Source organism: Lycorma delicatula, chromosome 11 (genome assembly GCF_047948215.1).
Source record: "Lycorma delicatula isolate Av1 chromosome 11, ASM4794821v1, whole genome shotgun sequence".
NCBI classification, from domain to species: Eukaryota; Metazoa; Arthropoda; class Insecta; order Hemiptera; family Fulgoridae; genus Lycorma; species Lycorma delicatula.
Window position 1 is genome coordinate 8742111 of NC_134465.1, and position 23852 is coordinate 8765962.

General features: G+C 29.6%; 1 protein-coding gene across 2 annotated transcripts in view; it reads left to right on the plus strand.

The window, feature by feature from the left end:
* Positions 1-23852, plus strand: part of spartin — a 69644-nt gene that overhangs the window by 4562 nt on the left and 41230 nt on the right. For both annotated transcript variants that reach the window (XM_075378312.1, XM_075378313.1), the window contains exons 2-4: positions 13679-13804; positions 15218-15348; positions 22305-22723. In XM_075378312.1, the coding sequence (XP_075234427.1) occupies positions 13682-13804; positions 15218-15348; positions 22305-22723 (673 nt within the window). In that variant the 5' untranslated portion in view covers positions 13679-13681. The remainder of the gene's footprint in view (positions 1-13678; positions 13805-15217; positions 15349-22304; positions 22724-23852) is intronic.

A 23852-nucleotide genomic window follows, 5' to 3' on the forward strand; every position in this document is an offset into this window, starting at 1 on the left:
AGAAAACTTACAGTAAATGTATTTAATAACTTTTTTTATTGAAGACTCAGACTTTATTGCCTTTTCTCATTTGACAATGACTAAATAACAGGAGTTGCTCTATTTAACTAGATTCAGATCACACAGTCAGACATTAATTCTTCTAGTCTGCAGTTTGCAAAGAGGAAATAATTAATCTTGTAAAATCTTTAAATGTTAGTAAAACTTTGAGAAATGATACACCTCCAAAATTAAAAAATTGATTTCAGTGAAATAACTCCTGTTGTAGTTATTTCTAATTGTAGCCTTGAAACAGATATGTCTGATAACAAAGTTGGCTGTACATGTACTGGTATTTAAATCAGGATGTAAATGGAATAGACTACTATAACTTTTCCCTTTTCAGAATTGCAAAATAATTTGAAGACTTATGATTATAATATGATATTGGGGCTACTCCATGATTTCAGAAATACCATCAGCACAGCAGATTATAATATAGTAATAAAATAAATTTGAAATCAGCAGGGATCGTAAGATTGCTTTTGAATTGGGTTAAGTAATATTTGTGTTGTAGAGAGAAATTTGTGTGTTTAGGTGGAGTGAATAGTGATACTTGTTTAGTTATTCATGGCATCCCACAATAGCCGTAGTTACTATTTTTTTTTATTAATTATGATTGTCTTAATAGTTCTATTCTAAGATCTGCTGATGATACTGCCTTAACATATGGAGTTTCGTATTTATCTAACTTAATTATTTTCATTTTGATTTATATAATGTGAGTTTATGGTTCAGTCATAATAAGGTAGCTTTTAATACTTCTTAAAAGAAGTATTTGGATTTTTCCTTATTTGTTTCATTTAAATGTAATTCTGACCTGAAGATGTATACCTTTGACTGTGACAAAGGTGGCTGTGGTTGAGCAGTCAAATTACATCAGATATTTAGATTTGATTTTTAATAATGATTACTATGGAAAAGTCATATGAATTTATTAAAAATTATTTTCAGAAATGTTTGCTGGGTTTTTACTATGAGGGTTATTTTTTTTTCAAGGTCTGATCGGTTGTGAAATAAAAACCTACGCAAAAATCGGATGAACCTTTGCGCATATGTGTTGCGCAGAGTCTGTAGTATGGCCTTCAATCACACCGCGTCACTTCGTTTAGTTCTGAATACGCAATTAGCACGTAAACATGTCTACAACAATAGCATCTCCCGCCAAGTGTGAAGTGCGTGCGGTATTTGATTTCTTCAGGCTGAGGGATGTAATACAGCTGAAATTCATAGAAGAATAAGTAATGTGTATGGTGAAACTTCAATGAGTGACAGCAAAGTGCAACAATGGTGCAGGAACTTCAAAGCAGGATGTACAGATGTTCATGATGCAGGCGGTCAGGGAAGGAAGCGAGTGTCAATCGATGATCTCGTTGAGCGAGTGGATGAGACAATTCGAGAAAATCGTCGGTTCATAATTTCTGTATTGAGTGATTCGTTTCCTGAAATTTCAAGGTCAGCTCTCTACACCATTGTGAGTGAGAGACTTAAGTACCACAAACTGTGTGTGAGATGGGTTCCCAAGATGCTGTGTGACCATCATAATACAATGAGAATGGACACCTCCCTAACGTTTCTCCAGCGCTACCACAATGAAGGAGAAGTTTTTTTGAACGAAATTGACACAGGCGACGAGACATGGGTCCATTTCGAGACTGAAGAAACTGAAGAAACAAAAGAACAATCCAAACAGTGGATGCATTCTCATTCTCCCAGTAAACCAAAGAAGTTCAAGCGAACCTTCTCCAACAGGAAGTGTATGGCTACTGTGTTCTGGGACCGGAATGGAGTTCTCTTGGTGAAATTCATGGAACGTGGCACGACCATCACTGCAGTCTCATACTACGTGACTCTTCAACATCTACAAAGGGCGATTCAGAATAAGCGGAGAGGAATGTTGTCATCAGTCATTGTCTTTCTCCATGACAATGCTCGGCCGCACACTGCAGCTGTAACAAAGAAGCTTCTGCAGCATTTTCATTGGGAAGTGTTTGATCACCCACCATACAACCCGGACTTGGCTCCATCCGATTTTCACCTCTTTGCTCACATGAAACGCTGGCTAGGAGGACAACATTTTGGCACAGACATCGAGCTGCAGACCAGCGTAGAAACATGGCTGAAAACACAGGTGGCTCTGTTCGATGAGGGTATTGGAAAGTTGGTACCACACTACGACAAATGTCTAAATCGGAGTGGTGACTATGTAGAGAAATAGTGTAACTGTGTAAGAACTTGTTACAAATAAAAAATTTTTTATTTTCACTGTGGTTTTAATTTTGTGACCGATTGGACCTTGAAAAAAAAATAACCCTCGTATTTTAATTATTTGTGCTCTTGTGATATTCTTAGGAATTTATATTTGTATTTGTTAATGTGTTACTTAACTACAAGATTGAATACTAGATAGTACCCATGATTTTCATGTCTGATTTAATTTTCATGCCTGCCTTTGATTGAAATTTGAGCTTAAAATGTAAAGTGCTTATCTTGTAATGTAAAGTGCTTATCTTGTTTTTCATAATAAGTAGGAATTGAGGAGAAGCTTGTCTAGGAACTGAAAAAAGGTTGGAACAGTACCTTTTACAGTGATATGTTTTTATTTTTAAAACCAAAATTTGTTAACAGAATTTTTTCCTTCCTTCCAGTCTTGTAAATCTCGAAGTAAATTACTTAATATTATTATTAAAAATTAGTTATTTAATTTGACAAATATTGAAATTGATTCCTTTTTTCATACAGTAGTCTATTTTTATTTCTTTTTTTGGTTAACTGAGAAGACTTTTTCACTTTTTAGAATATTAAGATGTTTTCGAGAATATTATAATATATTAACAGTATGTAGGAAATTTTCTTTTTAGAATATAATTAATGAGTAGGGTAGGGTTATACTATATAAGGTTCAGTGGATTCACGTGTACAGATATGGATGTTATCATTCTTTGCATGCAGTGTGATTTTTCTTTGCATAAGTGCCGTATAATTCTAATAAAGAATTAATTAAATGTCTTTTGTTATGTCTGATTCATGATTCAGGAAATATTTTAATTGGAGTTATTAAAATGTTTTTTTGTTTGGTCACTCAAAAAACTTTCAGTTTTGTAGTACCATATGCTTACCTAACCAAATTTTTTTAAATTATAAGAAAAGTAAAGATTATTATTTTTTGTTTTTTGTCTTAAGTCATTTGACTGGTTTGATGCAGCTCTCCAAGATTCCCTATCTAGTTCCAGTCATTTCATTTTGGTGTGCTCCCTACATCCTATATCCTTAAAAATTTGTTTTACATGTTCCAAACATTACCTGCCTGCACAATTTTTCCCATATACCTATCCCTCCAATATCAGAGAAACTATTCCAGGATTCCTTAATATGTGGCATATAAGTCTGTATCTTCTTTTAACCATATTTTTCCAAATACTTCTTTCTTCATCAATTTGCCGCAATACCTCTTCATTTGTCCCTTTATCCACCCATATGATTTTTAACTTCTCCTATACCATCACATTTCAAAAGCTTGTAATATTTTCTTCTCAGGTACTCTGATCGTCCAAGTTTCACTTCCATGTAAAGCTGTATGCCAAACAAACTTTCAAAAATGTTTTCCTAATATTTAAATTAATTTTTGATATAAGCGAATTATATTTCTGACTGCAAGATCGTTTCACATGTGTTATTCAGCATTTTATATCGCTCCTGCTTCATCCAACTTTAGTAATTCTACTTTCCAAATAACAAAACTCTTCTACCTCCATAAACTTTTCTCTTCCTATATTTATATTCAGTGCTCTGTCTACATTATTTCTACTACATCTCATTTTTTTTATTTTGTTCTTGTTTATTTTCATGCTGTAGTTCTTGCGTATGACTTCTAACATGCCATTCATTGTTTCTTCTAAATTCTTTTTACTCTCAGCTAGAATTACTATATCATCAACAAATTGTAGCATCTTTATCTTTTTACCTTGCATTGTTACTCCATATCCAAATTGTTCTTTTAACATCTAGTTCTATGTAAAGATTTAAAAGTAACAGGGATAGGGAACATCTTTGTTGGTCTCCCTTTTTTTTATTACGGCTTCTTTCATACATCCTTCGACTATTACTATTTAGAGTATTTACTTTATTCGATTTACAGTATGGTTCCTGTTAATGTTAGCAATTGTTTTTCTATCTCTATATTTGAACCCTAAATTTTTTAAAGTGCTGAAAATTTTATTCCAGTCTACATTATAAAATGCCTTTTCTAAGTATAAATGCCATGTATGTCGGTTTGTTTTTCTTTCATCTTCCTTCTATTATTAATCTGAGTGCTAAAATTACTTCCCTTGTCCCTATTTTCCTGAAACCAAATTGGTCTTCTCGTAACACTTCTTCCACTCTCCACTCAATTCTTCTGTACAAAATTTCAGTTTTTTTGATGCGTGAGTAGTTAAGTTAATTGTTTTGTATTCTTCACATTTATCTGCTCCTGCTTTCTTTGGCATCATGACAATAACACTCTTTTTGAAGTCCGACAGAAGTTCGTCTTTTTTGTAAATATTACACACCAATTTGTATAATCTATCTATCACTTCCTCACCTGCACTGCTTAGTAATTCTGCAGGTATCCCATTTATCCCAGGAGCTTTTTTGCCATTCAAATGTTTTACTACTCTACTAAATTCAGATCTCAGTATTGTATCTCTCTTTTCATTTTCTTTGACTTCCTCTTCTTTCTCTATAACACCAGTTAGTAATTCATTTCCTTCTTATAATTCAATTCAACATATTCCACCCACCTATTGACTTTTTATTTCATATTATAAATCTGTGTACCATCTTTATTTAACAAATTATTGATTTTTAATTTATGTACCATAAAATTCTCCTTAACTTTCCTATGCTCCATCTGTTTTATCAGTGATCATTTCTCTTTCCACTTCTGAACACTTTTCTTTAATCTACTCTTTTTTTGCTAATTTGCATTTCCTGTTTATAATATTTCTTAATTGTCAATAGTTCCTTTTACCTTCATCACTAGCATTCTTATACTTTGTATGTTCATCCATCACTTGCAATATATCCTTTGAAATCCAAGGTTTTTTACCAGTTCTCTTTGTTCTGCCTAAGTTCGCTTTTGCTAATTTAAGAATTTCCTTTTTAACATCCTCCCATTCTTCTTATATATTTTCTACCTTATCGTTTTTACTCAGACCTCTTGCGATGTCCTTCTCAAGAATCTTCTTTACTTCCTCTTCCTAAAGCTTTTCTAAATTCCACAGATTTATCTGACACCTTTTCTTCAGGTTTTTAAACCTCAATGTACATTTCAATATCACTAAATTATAGTCGCTATTAATGTTTACTCTAGGATATGCTTTGCAGTCAATGAGTTTATTTCTTAATTTTTGATTTACCATGATATAATCTATCTGATACTTTGCAGTACCACCAGAATTTTATTGGTATTATTATTATAAAATAGTTAAATGATTTACATAAAGTTGCTTATTTACCTTTGAGTAATTTTCATAATGGTAAAGTATAATAGTAAAGTTTATTAATTTTTTAAAGAATAATGGACATTGATAAAATAGATCCATTTCCATAAGAATAATGTATAATGATAGTATTTTGCAATTTTTAAACCACTATTATTATAAATAAAATTAATAATTATCAAATTGAGTAAAGTCGTATTTTCTTTAGATCTGTTTTTGTGTCTTCGACTTTTGGCTACAACCTTAAAGCGTCAATACAAGACGCAGTCTGGTCATTGTGATGTTGAAGCTTATTTTCTTGAAAATTATTTTAGAAATGTAAAATAAAAAATAATACATATATATATATATTCCCTGCGAGTAGCTTTTTTTTATGTAGGGGTCAATCCATTTGAAGTGTCCCATAAAAACATAAGCTGCTTGCTTGACCAATTAAAAAAAAAAGAAACTTACCCACGTGTTTCCTACTTGTTTTAGGACCTTAAAATCATTTTTTTATTTTTTTTTTTTTTATTTAAGCATTTTACCTGTGGTGCCCATGTTTGTTATGATGCGCCCACCTATTTTTGTGATTGTAAGGGATTACGGAAAACATTATAATAAAAAACTATTGGTCCTGGAAGGATGAAACAAAAGCAATTTAATCATATTTTCTCAAGGTAAAAGATTGGTCCAGCGGTTTATTTACCTATCTCTCTTCTTTATATGAGAAAATTACCAATAAAGTTAAACATGAAAAATGTGAAATTTCACTTTCGGTAATTTTTTTCGAGAGGCAGGGATCGCATACAAATTGAATTATTTTGTATATTTGTAGGTATATGTTAGTAATTGTACCTTAAATAATATTAATGGTGATATACTTACCCTTAAATTTTTATGAATTTTTGAAAACTATTTTTTTTTAAATCTAAATTTTTGCTTATAATAACTTTGATGGGGTGGTGATAAAGATCTCAATTTGCACAGGTTACAGTGTTTTTGTAGATGTTTATGGCAAATAAAAAAAAAATCTTGTGTATTGGACTAATAAAAAAGTTATAACTTCTCAAAAATTGTGAAAAAACCTGTTAAAAGCGCTACCATTTTGACATACAAAATAAGTGCTTCAAGGGGGTTATCTACTTTGCATTTTACATTTTTTTAAATATTTTTTATGTTTAGCCCCTATGTTGTTGAAGTTGATGTTTTCAATATTTTTAAAATTATTAATGATAGGTTGTAATTTAATGATAACTTAACCAATACCAGTAACCTAATACAACTTTAATTCAAAAATGCTTGTAAAACTTACTAAGATTTCAATGAGTAGCCTACATCATTCATTTTTATTTTTGTATTGGTTTATTTTTGTGAACACTATCAAAGAAAAAAATACACTGTAGTAAAATTTTAATTATTCTTAAATGAAATAGTCTGTGTTTGTAGCAATGAAGGTTTATTATTTAATATGGTTAATCAGCAGCTGTGATATCTGATAATTCTCTTGAAATTGTGTGAGAATGACCTGTCACTGTAGTTCAATGATGTCAACTTTCTGAATTTTGATGGAGGTGATACACCTAAAATGCTACAAGCAGCACCCAATTGTTCAATATTTGTGCAATGTATTGTTCTTGGTCTTTGCATTCATATAGTTCTTTGTTCTGCTGAGAAGAAATACTTTTGAAACAGTTCACACAAAGAGACTTTCCAGCAACTAAATTTAAATTTGGAAAAATGTGTTCTTAAAGAGCTTGCTCTAGTGTTCTTCAGTTTTTCTTAACTGTTTTTTTTTTAGTTCTCAAAGGGTCACAACAAAACTGTCCATACAGGTGACTGAATTTTGACAAAAACCTTTTTTCATGATATTTACAAACACTAGTGAGATCTGAATTAACACGTAAAAAGATAAGTTGTTGGTTTTCATAAAATTTTTATGAGTTCTTTGGCACTGTACCATACACTTCATGACACTCTTCATTCACATATTCCTATGGAACATTTTTCTTCTATTGTTTTATGTGAAATTACTTGAAAATAATGTAAAAATTTAACTGATTTTAAAATTTGCAAATATAATATTATTAATTAAAACTTATTTATTTAATAAACACTTCCAAACACAGGATGAAATTTGAGACATTCGGTAAAGATGTGAACAGGTCAATGACTAATGTCAAACTGACCAGTCTGTAACTGCAAAGCCAAATGATGCAACAAGCATAAGTGAGCATGTTGCAACATGAATTTTCCTGACAACTGGAAATGACTTCAAGTGTCTGTTACAACATGAACACTGCAGTTCAAACAGGTCTATTTCAACTATAGTAATAAGTATAAAAATATTAAAGTGCCAAGAAGACAAAAAACCCCTTGGAGCACTTATCTAGTGAGTCAAAACGGTATTGCTTTTAACTGCTTTTTCATGATTTTTGAAAGGTTACAACTTTTTTGTTAGTAAAATAGACAAACAACTTTTTTATTTACCATAAACATCTACAAAAACGCTGTAAGTTGTGCAAATTTGAAAGTTTTATTATCAGTCGCATCAGAGTTATTTGAAGCCAAAATTTGAATTAAAAAAAAAAATTAGTTTTCAAAAATTCATGAAAATTTACGGGTAATTATATCACCATTAATATTATTACCATTATTATGGTAAAACTACTAACAAATACTTACATATGAAAAAATAATTCAAACTGTGTATGCCATCCCTGCCTCTTGAAAAAAAATGATAAATAGTGAAATTTCATGGTTTTTCATGTTCAATTTTATTGGTAATTTTCACATAGAAAAAAGAGAGATGGGTAAATAAACCACTGAACTGATCTTTTACCTTGAGAAAATATGATTAAATTGCTTTTTGTTTCATCCTTTCAGGACCCAATAGCTTTTTAGTTATGATTTTTTCTGTAAACCCTTACAATCACAAAAATAGGTTTTCACACCGTAAAAAAAATGGCCGCCACAGGTAAACTGTTTAAATAAAAAATTAAAAAAAAAATTTAAGATTCTGAGACATGTAGGAAACAAATGGGTGGGTATGTTAAAATTTTTTTTGAATTGGTCACGCAACCACCCTTGTGGGTCACTTCAAATGGATTGACCTGTGGGGAACTTTATTGTTATGCTAATAAATAACTAATTATATTTATTCCTTGTTATTTATTGACAACCAAGTAATTATGGTGGAAGATGAATATAACATTGAATATTTACTGAGGAAACATGCAGATGCAATTAAAAAAATAAATTACAAGAAGATACAAAATATCTAGCAACAGGATGAGAAGTGAGGGATCTGCAAGTATAATATCAGATAATTCAGAAGTATAACAAATATAAACTGAGAGCTGTAATGTCTCCAGAAGGAGATTCAAAATAGGAATTCATAAGCGAAATTGGATTTGTCAGAAAAACAACATGAATAGTGAAGTGATTGTTATGGTCGAAGAGTATCAGAAATAAGATCAACATTTGAATATATCAAAGTTTAGTCAAAAAAATGTTGACATATAGTTCAGAGATACGGGATGGAAATAACTAAAAATAGTCAGTTGAAATTTTTTTTTCTAAAAACCTGTACATTGTCTAGATTGAAACATATGAGGAATGACAGAATAAAAGAAACTTAAAAAGCGTAGAAATGCGAAACTTAAAAAGCGTGGAATTGAGAAAGAAGTATAAAAAACATAAACATTTTTTGATTGTTTGTTTGTTTTTTTTGGGACTGTTTAAAGAAGAATTAAAAAAGTATTAATTTTTATTTGTTTTATAAAGCTTAACATTGAAAATGTTACTATGATTTTATCTTTCTGGTCTAGTTGTCTGTTTTATTAAAACAAAGGAAAGTGTTTAACATTATTAACATATTGTATTAATTAGTATATGAGTACATGATATTAATAAAAAATAAGTAGTTGTTAAAAGGAAGTATAATCCATTAATTAAAATTATAAATTTTTTTTAATAACACGTGTAACTGGTTTTAAGAAATAAATTATCTGTTAAAAAACTGCTTCATTATGAATGTCTAAGTTTGATTTTACAAAAAAAACAAAGAATTGGTTGACTTGTCTGATTTTTTCTGCAAAATATTTTTTGATTTAACATAAAGTTTTTAGGGTTTGTTTAGGATATTCCTTGCCAGTCTCCAGAAATATAAAAATATTTTGATGTGGTTTTTGTCAGGAAGAAAAGTAATTTGTTATAGCATATATTTGAATTGATCGTTACATACTGATTGGTTATATGCTGTTTCCCATAATGATTAAAAATATACTATCATCTGTGAAATTTTATTTGGAATGGTGCCCACTGCTTTGATGGATGCTTTAAGATGTGCTTTTTATTAGAGTGCTTATGATAGTATGGTTTAGTCATCTAAAGCTAGACACTTTTTATCCACCCCCTACGTTTATTCTTGTTCCTTTACAGCAATGCTGTGCAGGTACACGACTAAAAACTAGTAGGTTTTATTTAGGTACCTTGCAGATAAATTTTGACATTATAGGAACTATTTTAATGAAACTTTAGCATTGTAATTTGGTGGGAGAAATTTTAGCCTATGGATATAACAAGAGAAACGAATTTCAGTTCAGTAGCTGTTATTTCAATCTAGGTGGCTGAAATATTTAAGTATGTAATGCCAGTCTGCTTAAAATGTTCAGTTTAATGTCACCTGAAAATGATAATGTTAATAAAAACCCCGACATTTTGTTTCCATGTTTTGGTTTAATATTTTAGATTGGTTTTAAGATAGAAAAACCTTTTGCAGTTTTAAGGCTAAATTTTCCACAGTGTATCTGTTATGGCTGGTGTGCCATAAATGACAAAGCCATGACTTTGATCCTTCTTTTCTTGATTAAGATTAATTTTTTTCTTAGTTATTTAGAAATTATAGATAAATAAGAGAAATGTATTGGTTTATCATAATTGCTGATTTTTACCTGTAAACCAAGGTCTCTGTTTTTCAAATTTGGTGGTCTGAGCAATACGTAACCATTTTTGATACTGTGTTTTATTTCAGACGTAAAGGGTTTTATGTTATAATTTCATTTCTACCATCACCACATTTACATATAATTTATTTACCTACAATGTCATACCAAACTGTATTAAAACTACCTCTTTGTTGTCAGTTCATTATCAGTTTTCATAATTACTTTCACTCTATGTAATGTGTTATTAGTTCTTTGTTTGATATGGGTTTCATTTTATTTGAAGAAAATCATGAAATAATAATTATCAGGAAAATTATGAATTGCTCCTTTTAGTATTATTACTTATTTGGCCATTATAATACAGTTTCATTAAATGAAAAGTTATGCAGAGTGATTTTTTAGACCTGGTTCCCAATTTTAAATGTAATTTAAGAAAGGAAAATTTAGGCGGAATAAAAAAATCTATTTGTTACTTACAAAAGAGATTTAATAAAAAGCTATTACTTACATAATTGTTAAAGAATATGTTCAAAATGCCCACCCATACACACACGGAATCTTTTCAGCATATTAGCAGAAACTTTCTTAAGAGTTACATTGGAAATATTCATGATTAAGTCTGTAATATTGACTTTAAGTTCATCAATAGTATGAGGATTGTTTTTGAAGGCCTCGGACTTAATGTAATCCCACAAAAAGTAGTCAGGAGATGTGAAGTCTGGAGACCTTGGAGGCCATAAGCCCTTGCTTATTATTCGATCATCAAAGAACTCTTGCAGAAAATCCATGGTTTCTCTCTCGAGACGTGTGGCATGTAGCACCATCTTGCTGAAACCAGCAATACCGTTCTTGAGGGTCCAGGAGGGACCCGAATTGGCGCACAACATTCCTGTATACTTCACCATTTACTGTTTGTTAGAAGAATATGGGTCCGACTATGCGATGACGAGATATCGCACACCACACACCAATTTTTTCAGGATGTAAAGATTTGTCTTTTAAAGCGTTAGAATTTTCAACCGCCCAAATTCTACAGTTTTGACTGTTCACATAACCATCGAGATGGGTCCAAGCTTCATCACTAAAGAACACTGTTTAAAAATTTGATTCCGTTATCATTTATGAGAGACCTAAACCGATGGCAATATTGCAATTGCTTGTTTAAATCTGGAGGCTGAAGCTCTTGGACTAATCGTACGCATACAATTTCAGTTTTTTAGCGGCTTTCTGAACACTCGAATATGACAAACCGACTTGCGTGGAAAGTTTTCGTAAACTTTTCCGTGGAGAATTGAGCAATCTTGTTTTCACATTCTCTAAAACATCATCTGTCAAGCGAGTTGGTCGACCGCTACGTTTTCTGTTGCAAACACTACCTGTCTCTCGAAATCGGTTTGGTAGCCTAGAAATTGACATTTTTTCTGGCAAAAGAACACCAACAAATTTAATTTGAAATGATTCTTTTACACTCGCGTACGATTTCGTTACAAAATATTGTTCAAGAATGAAAACTCATTGTTCTATGGTAAAAGACATTCTGTTCGTAACACAATCTGAAACGGCACAAAAGTTTACATAACTCAAGGAGAATCAACTCACACTGCCATATCTATACCGGTTGAGTAGCGCTACCAACTTCGTATCACAAAACAAAATTTCCCTTTCTTAGAAAAACATTACTAGACATTAACAATTGGGTAACAGGACTAAAAAATCACCTGTATAATGGTCCATAATATTGGATAATCAGTTTCTAATTGATTTTCTTGTTAACAAACCCAAAAAATTTTTGGACAGAGTCCAAAAATGCTACAAAAAATAGAATGCTTTTGCAAGGATGCAGAGAGTATACTTTGTTTGTGTGTGTGCCTGCATACACATGTGCATGGATGTATTATCTGGTTTTTCTGAATATCGACGTAAAATTATGAAATTATGAAGTTTTGTATTCTTATTAATATAGGGGTCATTCATTGATTTTATTAAATTTTTATAAAAATTGAAATGTGTTTGAAAAATACTTTCCATTTGTTTTGTTTTTAACAAAAGTCAAATTTCTTGAACTCTTCATGTTTAGCTGGTATTGTGTGTGTAGATTTTCTCAGAATTAAATTTTCTTTAGATTTTTTTGTAAAATGTTATTTGTTTACTGGAAATTTACATCAAACTAAAAAATTTTGATTTGCCACACCAATTTTTTAGGTTTTATAATTCTTTCAAAAATTACAGGTAACACAGTTCTTAAACCAGTTTTATTCAATTTTTCAGATAAAAACCATTTAAAATCAATTAATTTGGTTGTTAATTTAAGTTTGTAGAACTTCAGTATGGCTTTATTTTAATCTTGCAGAAATTTGCACAAGTTTTCACAAGCTATATAACTCAGAAACGGTGTTTTAAACCCATGCTTATATGAACTTTTTTCTTTATTTTCACTTTTAAACATGTCTTGAATTTTGTTCTGTTTCTTTGTGAGACAAGTGTCTGTCTTGAGATGGATACTCATTTGCGAAGACTACATTACATCAAGCTTCAAAAAAAAAACTGTCAGGGTGGGATGATGTTTTTTGGTTGACCCATGACTACTTTCTTGACTTATTGCAGTTTGTAGTATACACTTTTGAAACTAAATAAATCAGTGAAATAGATTTAAAAATTTCTTTTATACCATCCTCTCAAATATAAACATATCCTCTCAAACATATAGTAACTACCTTTCAGGATTTTAAACTTATATTCTAAAGAAGAAATATTTATAGAATGGTGGTAGAGTGGTTAGCATAATATAGAGCATAAGCATATTATATCTATTTTATCTGTATTAAAGTTTCATAACTACAATCCATCCAGTGAATGAATTTTTAACTGCTATCTGCTATCTTTTATGAAGTATTCATCTGCCAAAAATCTTGAACTTATGTTTTTTGTTATTTATTTTTGTTTCAATGATGAAGTTGAAAAGGGACAATAATTCTCTTTTTGACTACTGTTTCTGCGTTGAAACTAAAGACTAGTTTGAACCAAGAAAAGACTTCTTGGTTCAATTTTATCCAGTTCTCGCAGTTTTTACATACCCAAATCTTTTAAAAAGAGAGGGTAGTAGAAGAGAAATTGAAATGGTACATTTTGTAGATATATTTAGTTACATAAGTGTATATGCTAGATATATTTTGTATATAAAGTTAGATTTTTTTGGCCCTAATTTTATATAATGAAATTTTGTTTCAGAAAATGGCTACTGGACCTACAGAAGATTGGAATGAAACATTTAAAACTTTAAAAGAATTTCATGATTTGTCATATGTTAAATTAGATGAAGGAATCAAATTAGAAGAGGAAGGCAAAAAAGACATTGTAAGATTTTTTTTTTTTAACTTTATAAACCAAGTTGAATTTGTACATACAAGGTCTGATATAAAATTTCTCAAACCCACCACAGTACAGGGGAACTCTGAAAAGAGTACTTACAAAAATGATTGTCTGGATACATCATCTTGAAATTGACATTGCTTGAATTAGATCAGAAGTGAACAAACATTAAATTGTCAGACTTGGAGAAAGTATGACTGAAATTTTGGAGATGTTATTATAAGCTTATGAGGTAATAGTGTAAAGAAAACCACCTAATATAGAATTTATCAGTTTTCTATCACTGGGTATTTCTATTCTAACAATTACAACATTAGAAATACCAATAACAGTTTTTATTTCTATTCTTTCTATGGGTAAAACAGTTTTTTGAAAGAAGAGAAAGTATTATCAATTATAAGAGAATAGGGCAACTGTCAATCAGTAGAATTAATAAAAACATTGTAAAGGTTTATCAAATTCTACCTGAAAATCACCTATCTGTCAAAAGCATAGCAGAGCATATGAACATTCATAGTGAAACATTTTAACAGGAAGGTATGTTTAGAAATGGTACCGAATTAGTACTTGATAAGCGGAAAACAAGAATGAATTGAAATTAGCTACAACCTTTTGGAAAGCATGGTGGCATTTTTAATTATCTCATTACAAATGATAAAACAAATTTTCTTATCTTATCTGGAAATAATTACATCCTTTTTATAATGGACTTATCAATAAGACCCTGAAAAATTGCACAGTGAAGTCCACCAATTCTTTACACCCAAAAACGTTTTGTCAGTTCAAATCAAGAGTTAAACAATTTACATTGTTTGTTGACTTATTGATTGTTGACTTATTTTAATATTAAAGGTATTCTTCACTTTGAATTCATATCAACTGAATATACAGTAAATCAGTACTACTATCTGGAAGGCCGCATGAAATGAAAGTCAACTTTTTCACCAGCAATTTATAGATCTTGTATCATGACAAGATTCCAGATCCCAATTTCACATCCTCCCTACTCACCACTTTTGGTACCCTGTGATTTTCACTTATTTCCACAATTAAAGAGAGATATTAAGGGTATTCATTTCACCACAAATGAACTGAAGGGCTGAGTGAGGTCATACATCAAGGTTAGACCATCGTTCTTCATTAATGGAATGAGAAAACCGTTTGGGAGAAATACCATTGGGAGAAATTCTTTTCTGTAAATGGAGATTGCATGGAGAAATAAATGTAAGTTTTTTTTAGCAAATAAAATGTATTTTTATGCCATATTTGTTTTATTTTACTATGTCTCTTCATTTGTGAGTTATGAGCGACTATGCATTGTACTTCAACCACTCCTTGTAGTTATTACTTTACATTTAATAATTTTAAATTACATACTTTTTTTGTTTTTATGTACAGGCTTTATCAAAATATGAAGAAGGTTTAAGGTTGATGGATTTAGCGCTAGAATTACGTATTGAATGTCCAGCAAATGCTGATTATACTTGGGAAAAAGCATGTGTCATGGTAGAAAAATTAAGAAAAACAAGGTAATTATATATATGTTCTTTTTTGGTACTTTAATATAGTTGTGCTTATTGTAAAGTATCTAAGATATAAGTAGTATCCACTTGAGTTGCTCTGTCTCAGAGTAATGATGTTAATTATCTATCAGTTTTTTTTTTTTTTTGTGAACACAGTGTTAAAGTTCGCTTTTGAGGGCTGAATATTGTATCAATGGGCTTACCTTAAATAGATATTTTTTTTAGGCTGTCTCAATAGAAGGTGCAAATTTAATGTAAAAATAGTCTAAACCACAAAAACATTCAAAGTGCCCTTCAATTAGTTACATAAAAAACAATATTTTCAAGATAGCATGAATCTTCAACCAATCAGAGAGGAAAAAATTAAATGCAAAATAAAAAATCTCTTAAATGATCATAATAAACAGGAATTAACATAGGAAACTTAATTTATTAACAATGAAAAAACTGTTGAGTGATATTGAAGGACCAATGCTAATAACAACAACCTTCTACAATTTTAAATTTATTTAAAATCTTTTTGCAAAAAATAATTTATGTTGAGATAAAAAAGTTACATACTCTCTTAACCTTTTCAGATCATGTAGCCTTGGAACTGGTTATGTACGGCGTCAGTTTTAAAACTCTCTTACAAAATCATTTTATATGGCATCTAAGTCGATTATTTTATTTTATATTCACAAAGGAATCAGTTTTATTACACAATTTGAATGTTTATACAATGTAAAGTGTTTTATTTAGACTAGAAAGAACATGACCATATTTTTCTCAGAAATGTGTTTGTGTGTGTGTGTGTGTGACTTGTGTATTATAATTGCTGTGAGGATTATGGATTTATTTATTATTTACAAAAATAGCTTATCTTACTAGCAACATATTGATGTATTGAAACACACACAAATTATGATATATGGTACACAAAAAAAAAAGAAGGAATTTGGAATTTGTGATCATAAATATGTCACTTTTACTTGAGGTCTATAAATATCTTTTCAGACAAATGATATCAGTAAACATGTAACACACATCGATTCGTAATGAATAAGAGTATACAGTAAAAATGGGTTTTTGTCAATCTAAATAGCCTTTTGAGTGGTGGGAATTTTTATAAAATGTAGTTTTCTGAATCTACTTTCATTTATACTAACATATGTTACTAATCTGTGATTTATGACACGGGTTTTTCATCATATTTTGCCCAATTTTCAACCGATTTGCTTGAAAGTATTATTTTTAAAATCAGCAAACTATGTTTCATATTATATATAATTTGCTAATAAAAACCGCGATAGAAATGCGCAAAAAAAATTCTGCAATTAAATTATCGTAATTTTTGTACTGTTTCAATTTTTTTGTTGTTACAGACATAAAAAATATCCAATCGTAACGGTTTTTTTTTGTCAGAATCTGTTAAATCTCTTTAATATACTGTAATGTTTTGAAATTTTTTTCATAAGAGGGTAGCATAAGACTGTGAAGGGAAGCAATCAGATACCAACATATTTTCGTGGAGCACTAATCAACCGCGAATCATTGTGATGGGAAAAGGTTAAAACATGGTTACAAGAGGGGATACATATTTGATTGTGTACTGAATTAAAGGAAGCATTATAATAATGTGTTGAGTGATCCGAGTTGGAGTCACTAACTTTGACTGTGTTTATGCTTGCTGCTTTATAGTTTTGTTTGGAATTATCTAAAACTAGATTTATTACTTTTTTATGTCTGTTATTTTTACTTATATTTTATTAAAAGGTAGAAAAGGAAACTAGGCTCTGAACAAGGTGGGTGTCTTTCCCAACAGGGAGGTCAGGATGCTAAAAAGGTTCTTTTAGTGTTTTATAATTATTGTTTATTTTGTTATTAATATTTAAAATTATTTCTTTCAGTTTTTCATTTCATTTATTTTATTTATCGATTTTTTATATTCTAATTTCTCAGTAGTTACTGAAGATGACTGCTTAAGAATTAAAATGCCTATGTAGTTATAGATGTATTTTTTTAAAAACATTTTCAGGTTATCTGATTTATTTCAAAAACTGTTTAGTGTAGCTCTTTTTTGTATTTATGTTTCTTAATATCAAGAAAACTATTAATTTTTTAAAATTGATTAATTAAAAGGTTTTTAGAAATTTTTTCCAAATATCTTTTATTTATCTTTTTCATTATAATCCTAGAATGCTTCTTATAAATATTTTAATGAGGAAAATTAATGAAATAAAGAGTACAAATACCAGAACCTTTTCAGGCAATATCCAGAAGTTAGCATGCTACTGCTACATCAGTCGACCAACACTTTTAAATCCTTCTAGTACTCTTACTTTTGCAATTTTACATTTTAATTAATTTTAAGAAACAATTCCAGTAATAAAAAAAAAAAAAAATATTGTTTATTAAATGTCAGTTTAAATTAATGGAAATACAAAATTAAATTGTTACCTATTCTTAAAAAAATAACAATATCCACCTTAATGAAACCAAACAGAACTGTTTTTATGTACTTTCACATGTTTAATCATATAATATTGGGTTTTGTCAATCTTCTTTTATCATTTCAATAAATTATTGGTCCTGTCAAAAAAATCTTCCTACCAGTTTATGTTAAATAAAATTAGAAGATTTCTTTTTTTACACTAATAATATATTCACTGAACTTTAAATAGTTCTGATTAAAAACTGAAAAATTTTAAATTATCAGCATTTCTGTATAATTTTCTATAATAATAATAATTTTCTATTATTTTGAAATTTATTCTTATTTCTTAATTCTGCTTCAATCTAGCTTACGTTATGCTTTGCCCCAGTACATCCAGGCATTTGCAAGAGCAATTCCTTTCACTTTGTTATAAATGGAGAATAACTCCCAACCATTTGTGACATGATAATATGTTATTATGTACTGACCAGAATAAAATGTTTGTTTACTTAATTAACTGTTTTTATATAGAGTGACCCAAGTGATACGCAACCCTAAATTCAAATTATATATTTCAAAAAAGTATATAGACAAAATGGTATATAAATCCAACTTCTTCAGGCAGATACCTAAATTTCCTATCAACACTACCAATATCACATAAAAAATTAGTAGTCACGAATCTTGCAAACAGAGTAATAAAATTTACAAATCCCAAAGATGGACCGGAATATATATATAAAAAAAAGCAAATGATCTATTAATAAACAATAATTATCTGGGAAATATCATAAATAAATTATTTAAAAATACAATTCATAAACACTATAATAATATATCAGCCAACCATCCTAATAAAAGTAATAAGAGTGAGAATTATGTTGCATTACCATATGTTGCAGATCTGTCAGAAAAAATTAAAAAGTTGCTACTAAAGGATTTCGCAATAGCCCATCAAAATTACAACAATCTGAATAGTATGTTTTCTAAATTAAAATCGTTGATAGAAAAAAATCAAGCCAATGTAATATACAGCATTCGGTGTAAAGATTGTAAAGCGTTGTACATTGGACAAACATCTCCATACCTTAAAAAAAAATAGAACCCCATAAATATAGAAAAAAGGAAGTGACACTGCTCACAAAACAAAATAGAACATGAATACTTGTTTGTTTTCAACAGCACCAAAATATTAGACGAAGAACAAAATACATATAAAACGACCACTCTAGAAATGATATACATCAAGAAAAATACCAACATTGTCAACAATAGAGTGGACATACAGATTATTATATTTAGTTTTAAGGAAAATAATGTTTAATGTTTGTAATTTTTGAGAAAAATATGTGCATTATAAAGGTTTCAATACACAGGAAATATCAGTCAGGTTATATAAAGAGATAATTATCTAAAGGTGAGTCAGGTTAAGTAGGGGGATTATTACAAAAAGGGTGGGGATAAAATATTATTATCTAGGATGGGTAGACCAGTTAATTTCTTAGTATGTAAGAGAATTTTGTATAATGAGTGTATGAATGTCTATTGTCACCGGAGGAAGCTTAGAGAATTCTAAGTGAAACGTTGTGTATTTAATTTATAAGTTTGTATAGTTGATTGGTTAACCCAAAAATTAATAAAGGTAATATTTTTAAGTAAAATATGTCATTTTATTAATTTAAATTCCATCCAATCAGGAGGAAATAAACTTAAATAAATTACATTTAAGAATATTCATATATTGTTTACGCCATTGCGTAAAGTATGCGTTATTTCCAATGAATTCAAAGTTAGGGTTGGGTCATGTTGTTTGCTTCAGGCTTGGTAAATTTATTACTATATTTTCGTATTTGGGCTTGTCATGTTTGTTCTGTTTGATTATTTGTTTGAGACCTGGCGCCGGCCAGACTGTCTGCTTCTGTAATCTATAGTGACCGTGTTTTCATTTCTCAAATTATTTATTAAGCCTTTTTCACACACCCTTTTTCTTTTCGTTCCCATTCTAATACATGCACACATTTCTTGTCTTTTACACACACACTCTCCTACCCACTGCCTAGGTTTGCTTCCCCCTACTTCTCACCACGCCACCATTTTGGCATTCTAGTCCTGAGTTTCACGTTGTGCTGTTGTGCGGTTCCGCAACGCTGATCCTTCCAGCCTTGGATGGTTCAGCTTGCAATTGTCTCTCCTGTATAATGTTTAAATATTTTCATCACATTCATACTCGCATAAACGTTGTGGTATTTCTCCGTCGAAATATTCTCTAGCTCTACTCGTCAGTGTCTCGTAATTTCACCGATCTCTATGTTTTGTTTTGCCTCGTTTCTTCGTTAAGTTATTCTTCAAATTCTATATTACGTCTCTGTGGAAAAAGTTTCAATCACTACAAACTGCCTATCGACGCCGAATCTTCTCGAGCTGCTGATTACATTTTCATCGATGCAGAGTCTCTCCAAACTCGTTGCTACATATCTGAGATGCTACTTATTATTCTACCTGTAAACCACGTCTCACCACTGTATTCCTGATACACCAGTGCAGACTACGCCCAGGATTACTGTATGTATTCATTTACCTTCATTCACGAGTTCGTCTCTTGCTAATATTTGTGTGCTACAGGCAAGTTTCAATTTTCATTATTTATTACGTTCAACAGTTATTTTATCATTAAAATTTGTGGAACATTAAGTTCATCATACCTTATGCCTTTCGATTTCAAGTTTAGTTTAATCGCCGAGATTAATCCTTTTCTACTCATGAACTGTATTCATAATACTTCTCGTAAATTAACCTAAAGCAAATTACTCCTGATGTGCAGTTATGTTTTAGGACTTCTTTGTAATTTTATATTTTCAAGAAAGCATACTACTAAATGAACTCTATTTACCTGTTTATTTATTTCAATTTGATTATTGTAATTAACTCTTTTTGTACTAGAATATTATTGTGGCCGTTTTCTACACTAAACTAGAATTACATGTTTTTAATTATTTAATGATAAGTTTGTTGTTCATAAATCACGAAAGGCCAGTGCCAATAATAAAATTTATTGTAATTTATTTTTTCTAAGTTAATGACATCTGTTCATTGCTAATTTTCATATTATAGTATATGTCAGTAGTGCAACTGTTTTCCAGTTACACTTTACTATTGATGTTATGTTTTAAGTATCTAATTGAAAATAAGGTATTTTATGTTCTCTTGTTTTCAGGCTTTGCTAAATTGTGTATTTAAAAAATGTATATTCATGTATTTTCTCATTTTAATATTATTATTACTGCTGATTTCAGTTGATATTTCTTATGTGAAATTAAGTTATGTTTATTTCCTAATTTCATTTAATTTAAGGTTATGCTTTAACATAAGTTCAGTTGTTCTACATAATTAAAGTTCAATTTCTTTTGGTAAATACGAGCTGTGTTTTTTGTTAACTTTACCCAACATATTTACGTGTATATATAATCAGGGACAAAAATATAAAAACCGTTTACCACCAGGAGTACAGAATTCAATAATGCTTCTTACATTATGCTTATTATTTTTTTCTAATAGCGCTTTCAAGGGAAAAGGGCCCTCATCATCCCGTTAATCGTTCCCTCATCATCAGTTAAACTTTTTCTTCCAAATCAAATTAAATTCAAACCGTTAAAATTATAACACATAAAGATATGTAGTCTAAATATTAAAAAAACATCAAATTAAAAAAATTTTTTATATATATATTTATATATTTTAATTTTATTTATAAAATTAAAATTTTTATATTTATGTAAATTGAAAAATTAAAAAAAAATATTATACTATATAAAAAATTGTCGCCCGCATGCTCTTTAATTATCTTATATTAAAGAGCATTGTTTGTCAGCAATATTTTTTTTTTGGCAGTTGTTTTATAATTTTTAATATTTATCTCTTGTTATTAAAGAGCAGCATCAACAGTTACGGTCATTAACCCACTTGAAATTGGTAGCTTATGAAAAGATGTGTGCCTTAACCGGGATTGGAACCCAGGACCTCTGCACGAAATGGCATGACGGTGATATTTTAAAAATAATTATAAGATTCTGTCAAAAACTTCTTTTCTCTAATCTTTATTCTGTCAGTTTTCTTCTATTTTTCATCATTATGCTTGCTTGTGTGGGGGGCCTGATGAGTTGCTGACACTTTTGAATCATTTTTGTTTTATTTACTTCTTAAATTGAAACTCTTAGTTGTGTGTAAAAATGTAATTTTTATAATATTTTATATTGTGGTTGTGGTATTTTCATTTGTTAATAATCTTCCTTTAGTTAAAAACTATGCTTTTTTAATAAACTTAGTTAAAAATATTGCATTGATCATGTATTTCAATGAGAAAGATGAGATGATTTAAATGTTAGGTAAAAAAATACCTTGTCAGATTCTTGTCAGGAGTCGAACCCAAGAACAGCTGGTTTTCAAGCCTACAAGCTGTTACACCAACTAAATAGCCAATGTTTAATGATAAATAATAATTTTTATTTATCATTAAACATTAATATTTTATTTTGTTTTGTTTTTATAGAAAAGAGGTTTTATCAAGAATAGCTGCTGTTCAAGTTACCCTACCACAACAGCCTGATCCATACTTAGCACCGCCACCAACTTATGAAGAAGCAATGTCTGCTCCTTCTTCATTATCTCCAACATCACCAACACCTCCATCACTAGTTACACCATCAACATCTGCAGCAGCTGCCTCATCGTCTAAAGCTACATCAAATAGTGGTCCAAAATCTTCAGTTCATAATACTATACCTAACAGCGGTCCAATGACTTATTCTCAGTTAGGTGAAGCATTAAATAATTTAAAAGTTGAAACAAATTCTCAATCGGCACAAGTTCTTTATACATATGAAAATGTTAAAATATATTTTATACAGCCAGATGGTAATGTTACTGCTCCATCTGAGCCTTCTACTCTTCGAGTACTCGAGTTGGAAGGTAAATTTATAACATTTGTTTTTTTTTTTTGTTGCTTACCGATTATAATAATAATAATATATATGTATCCTTTGTTTTATATAGGGGAAGACTATGTGTGTGAAAAATATTGGATAAATTAAAGCTGGAGGAATTACAGGATTAGATTACTGTTAGAAAAGGAGGTCTAGTCAGATTTATTCAGTAGTTATTTTTGAAATTTAATGAATTTTTTGTGTTTATATGTATAACAAGTAACAGTTTATACAAATAATCTTATATAAAAGGTGTAGTGGCAGTTTTTTCATGAATTTAAGTAGGCTTATTTTCACTTATTAGGAGTGAGTGAGAAAGGTATTTGCTTTTGTAATTGAGAAAGAGTAATTGAGATTACAAATCTTTATTTTTATTAAACCACAAAATTGAAAGGTAAAAGTGTTATTAGTTGTATGTTTTCAGTTAAAAAGTAAGTTTTATGTTGATTAAAAAGGTATATATATATATATATATATATATTATCCTAAATAAATATCCTATAAAAGAAAGTGAAATACTACATGAATAAGGTAATATATAACTTGTAAACATGTAGGTATGCACATGTAATTACAGATAGATTCTTCATATAATTGTAGGTTGATGGATTTAAAAAAAAATAAGAATGTAGGCAGTCATAATTACAACACAAGAAATAGAACAGCTAAATTTATGGAATTCCATAAACATTTGCAAGACATTAAATAAGTTTACCAATGTTTTGGAATAGATCTGTTGATCCATTCAAAACAACTAAAAAAAAATTGCAAATTCTAAGATTAATTAAAAAAACAAAGTAATACTTCCATACAACATTCAGAATACTTATTTATTATTTTCATAAATTCTTATAACTTATGAGATAAGATAGGTCTTATAAAAAAAGGCACCTTAATGTTTGAAAATCTAATGTGTGATTAAGATCATTGAATAACTATTATTAATAATATTCTGATTGTTCATTAAAAGTCTTAGTTTAAAAGTCAGTTGCTGAGGGTAAATTACGTTTTTACTTGAAATGTTTTTAAATATTGACTCTATCATTTAATTTAATTTAATTTGTTAAGTGCAGAGATTAATTCTTATTTACTCATGAACTGAATTCATATTACTT